General features: G+C 41.7%; 1 protein-coding gene across 1 annotated transcript in view; it reads left to right on the top strand.

The window, feature by feature from the left end:
- The first annotated feature begins 4,279 nt into the window (after positions 1 to 4,279).
- Positions 4,280 to 4,326, top strand: part of TAPT1 (transmembrane anterior posterior transformation 1) — a 48,669-nt gene continuing 48,622 nt past the window's right edge. The window contains exon 1 of the mRNA XM_041472614.1: positions 4,280 to 4,326. This exon is cut by the window's right edge and continues 254 nt beyond it. Coding sequence (XP_041328548.1) covers positions 4,280 to 4,326 — 47 coding nt within the window.

Raw genomic sequence — 4,326 nt, 5'->3', positions numbered from 1 at the left:
AAAAATGTCAAAGATGGCAGGTGTGGACAATCATGATGGCACTGGAAAGCACCATGGATTTTAACTGTGCAGTAGCTCCTGTGCTATATAATGAGGTATCTAGAGCAAACAAACAATGGAAATGTACCAGTGAGAAGTCAAACTCGACTTTCAGGTACTGTAGTATTGCATAACATGATTTGTACTTTCATTATTCAAGGACATGCTGATGTTGATTAATGCCTTTAGCTTACCTAGGAGTCAACCTAATCTTTAGCCTACAACATAGCAAAAAATATGGTAAACTTTAGCATTGTAATTTTCTATTGAGACTTTTTAAAAAAGTGAAACAGAGTATGAAAATTGCTTATACTGATTATTTTTCATATGTGAGGAACATCCCATGAAAAATTAATGTGCTGCTTAGATGTTGAACATAAAATGGAGGAAAAAGTCTTTACGGGATTTTTCTCCTGTGGGCGTAAACAGATATTTTTAACTTCAGCTACCAAACACAACCGACCGAGACAGAATTAGATTATATTTCCAACCAATACTTTTATACCTTGAAAATATATGACAGCTGCAACTCTGAAAGATTTAGAACTAAGTTTGTTAATATCAGTTGTTGCTAAGAGATGCATTGCCTTTAGTAGAAGAATGAATATACACTCACATAATAAATGGATTGCTGAACAAAAAGTCACAAACGCAACACAAAATAAATTGTTTATATTACAAAAGGAGCTAAAAATATTTTATTGTGGAAATAAATCAGCATTATTGCGCTTAGAATTCACCATTAATTTTGCTAACTTACCTCCTCACAAAAAGTGTACACACCAATGACACTTTTAAAAATGAAAAATTACAGATAATCACATTCAAGATGAAAATTCAAGATAATTGTTGCAGGAGACTCAAGAAACTAAACAATTAAACCATACATTTTTAGTATCTAGTCTGTTTTGAGTGATATTGCAAAGTCTAAAGAAGTTTGAGCCCCACTAGCAAAAAGCTTACAATGGAAAGAAACTACATGCTTTCACATAGTTATGAGTATTGCAGTTACTTGTAACTGTTTCATATTGCATTGTTATTATCATCATTTTAACACCTGCCTCTTCTTTCTTGCTACTTAATGCATTCTTTTTTCACTTAACTGTGCTTGGGGCAGTACACCGAGTTTCTCTAGACTTTTTTCACATTTCCTAACCTATGTCTGCAAGTTACTTTTCATGTGAAATATAATTTTGGTGCTAGATCTTTTTTCCAGGTTTCTATTACTACCTAAAAAGAAGATCTTAGTTTACTTCTTTTCAACACATCACTGATATATCTTCTGTCTTAAGAGGGCTGTCTGAGTTGGTGGGGGAGAATGACATAGATTACAAGGTCTGAAAAGACAACAAAGTTCTGCCAGCAAAAAGCATTAACAAAAAAAACTATTATGCATTTTCCAAGTCTTCTTCTTAGTGACCTTCTGTTGTGGCTTGTGGGAGAAAAAATCCACTACAAAAAAGGAGGAGTTTTAAATCATGTAAAATATTCTTCAGAGTAAAAGAACTCTCCTCACTCGGAGAGAGTAATGAGTACTCAGGGACTAAAGCACAGCTGAGCTGGATACACTATAAAAGTTTCAATACTGAACGGTGCCAGAAAAACTTTTCTGATATCAAATTAGTAAAAATCCCTCTGTGATGATTATGTATAAGATACTTTTTGTGTAGTTTAAACATTAGTCTACTATATGTATGGAAAATTTAAGGCAAAAAGTTAAGTAGCTTGTGCAAAAAAACCCCAAAGATCAAAAGAGCTGACATTCCTAATAAAATTTAAGTAGCCCTTGCTTCTCAGTCTGTATTCACCATACCTCAGTCTGTATTCACCATCCTGTTCTATGAACGAAACTGGGTTTTTCTCCTGGGAGACAGTCATTGTTTTGAAACAATCCTCCCTCTCCTCCCCACCTGCTAATTGTCTCTTGGGGAAAAGGTGGAACTGCAGCTGTAAGAACATTGACAGGGCTGTGGCTTGTTCTAAGAAAATCGTTTCAGGAAAAAGATTCATGAGCAGTGCTGCAGAGTCACTCCACAGCATGTCTCAAAGCAGATAAACTATGCAAGGCAAAAAAAATCAGCTTTTCCTGCCCAAACAGCAAATGGTTCCAGATAACTCCCAACAACTGATATCATAATGAACCACTACTTCCTATATGAACACTGCTAACGTTTCTCACCAGGCAAATTCTCTCCTCTGTCTTGGCTAGTTCAAGACCCCAAATACCTAAACACTGGATTTTGCTGCCATTGGGTTGACCTTCCAGAAGTGGCCACTGTGCCAAAATATCGCATATAATATTTGGAAAACATGTATTTGCATGTGAGAAAGAGCATACTAATAATCCAGCAAATGAAGTTTATAAACTGGATGTAAATACAGGGAAAAAAAAAATGCAGAAGGACTCCATGGGTAGAAACTCAAGGATATCTGTTCAATGTACTTTTGAAGTGTCAAAAGTAGAGTGAATTCTTAGCTGAACCATATTGCAGTCATATTATCATGCCTTCAGCTGAATTACTTCAAGCAGAAAACTGAAGATCTTGTAAATTACGCAAGGTTGTCTTGGGTCAACAAAGACAAAAATGTATGTGGTGTCACAACTGGTGCCAGCCACTCATTAGATAGCTTCTCAGTGGGCCCGAATAAGATGTTAGATGATGCTTGATGCTGCAAGTACCTTCTTTTCAGTAAGACTGACAGCAAGGTTGTGACAATTTGTTGTCCTTAAATATCATGCAATGCATCTTTATGGTTGGATAAAACTTTTATACAGTTGGAAGGAGAGAAGCAGAACATCTCTCAGGGCGTCATGTAACTTTGCAGAGACTGCACCAGCCCTTCAGCTGAGAGAATTTTTCAGTCCTTTTTGAAGCTTTTGTTCTGCATCCTATTTTTCCAACTGCTTTTTACGTCTAAAGAGAAAAGATGAAACTCCAGACTGATAATGTGTCATATAGTATCTATCACTGATAGCTCCCTTTATGATACTCTTATTACACAGTATCACTGTCTGCAAAAAGCACTCCCCTGCCTGAAAACACAAGATTTGGATACAAAAATTGGATTGAATACAAAATTGGATTGGATACGAAATTTGGACTGAAAATACAAGATTTGGCTTGAAATGCCAGATTTGGGGCATTTAGAACTACTAATGGCAATAGAAATGGGCACATCCAGTCTATCCAAAGCCCAAAATGCTCTTTGAGACATGCTCTGTACAATTAACTTAGAGTTATAGATGAAGACTACTATGGCCTTCCAAAGAAAGAATAAAGCATTCTTTGTTTTCCCAGGGTGAGTGGCCAAATATTAAGCTGACTGAATCTGGCCTGTGAATGCTTGATAAGAACAAGAGAACTCAATGTGAAGGAGATCTTGTACTTGAAACTCAGGCCAGGTATTTTGTCCTCCGGCCCATGTGAATTCCCCTGCAAACAAGTGCTTCACTGTTACCTTGAGCTGCCTGCTTCTTATACTCATGTTTGTACATAAATTACAAGCAGTTCTGCGGCAAGAACAATTCTTTTTCATTAGTATGGTCTCCAGCAAGCTTCATCACTGCCAGCACCATGCTGCCAGGAACGAAAGGCATTTCCAGCACTTCACGAGCCTCGCGATTTCAGGCCCTGTTTTTCGGGCTGGTGGGGCTCGCTGAGCTTTGGGGGCTCTCCAAGCCCCGCGGGCGCGGTGAGCGCGGTGCGAGCCGGGCGGGGCAGGCCCGGCAGCCGCGGCTCCCGCCAAGGCCGCGCCGGCCGGGGCAGCGCGGGGCTGTCACCTCAGGCGCCCGGCTCTGAGGCCAGGCCAACTCGTGCTCTCCAGTTCACTGAAACCCTGTTGGCTTTAAAGTTAATAATTCACCACTCGCTTTCCAATTTTGAACAAGGTGTTTATTTGCTTGGTTCAAGGTTTAATCACCTTGCTAGTAACTGCTTTGAGCTGCTGTCCCACGGCCCGTGGAGAGGGGAGGGGGGGCGTGAAACCGTAACCGTCACACGCATTTTCCGATAAACGGCAGAAGTCCCGCTAAGTCTGCTCGCGGACGCAAATCTGGCGCCTTCCGCCACAGGCCCCTCAGCGCCAGCGAAGCCTGGGGCGGGGCAGCGGGAGGTGCCGGGTGAGGGCCCGGCCCCTGAGGGGTTAACGGCGGCAAGATGGCGGCGTGCCGGCCCGCCCCTCTCCGCCTCTCGCGCGCGGGGCAGTGGCGCGCGGCCGGGCCGGCGGTTGTCGCGCGGTGATGAGTCACCGGCAGGCGCGCGGCGCGGGGGCGGCGGGCGCGCAGCG

Source organism: Pyrgilauda ruficollis, unplaced genomic scaffold (genome assembly GCF_017590135.1).
Source record: "Pyrgilauda ruficollis isolate IOZ18807 unplaced genomic scaffold, ASM1759013v1 scaffold1, whole genome shotgun sequence".
Lineage (NCBI taxonomy): Eukaryota > Metazoa > Chordata > Aves > Passeriformes > Passeridae > Pyrgilauda > Pyrgilauda ruficollis.
Note: the sequence above shows the minus strand (reverse complement) of the source record. Positions and strands in the feature narration are given on the sequence as shown.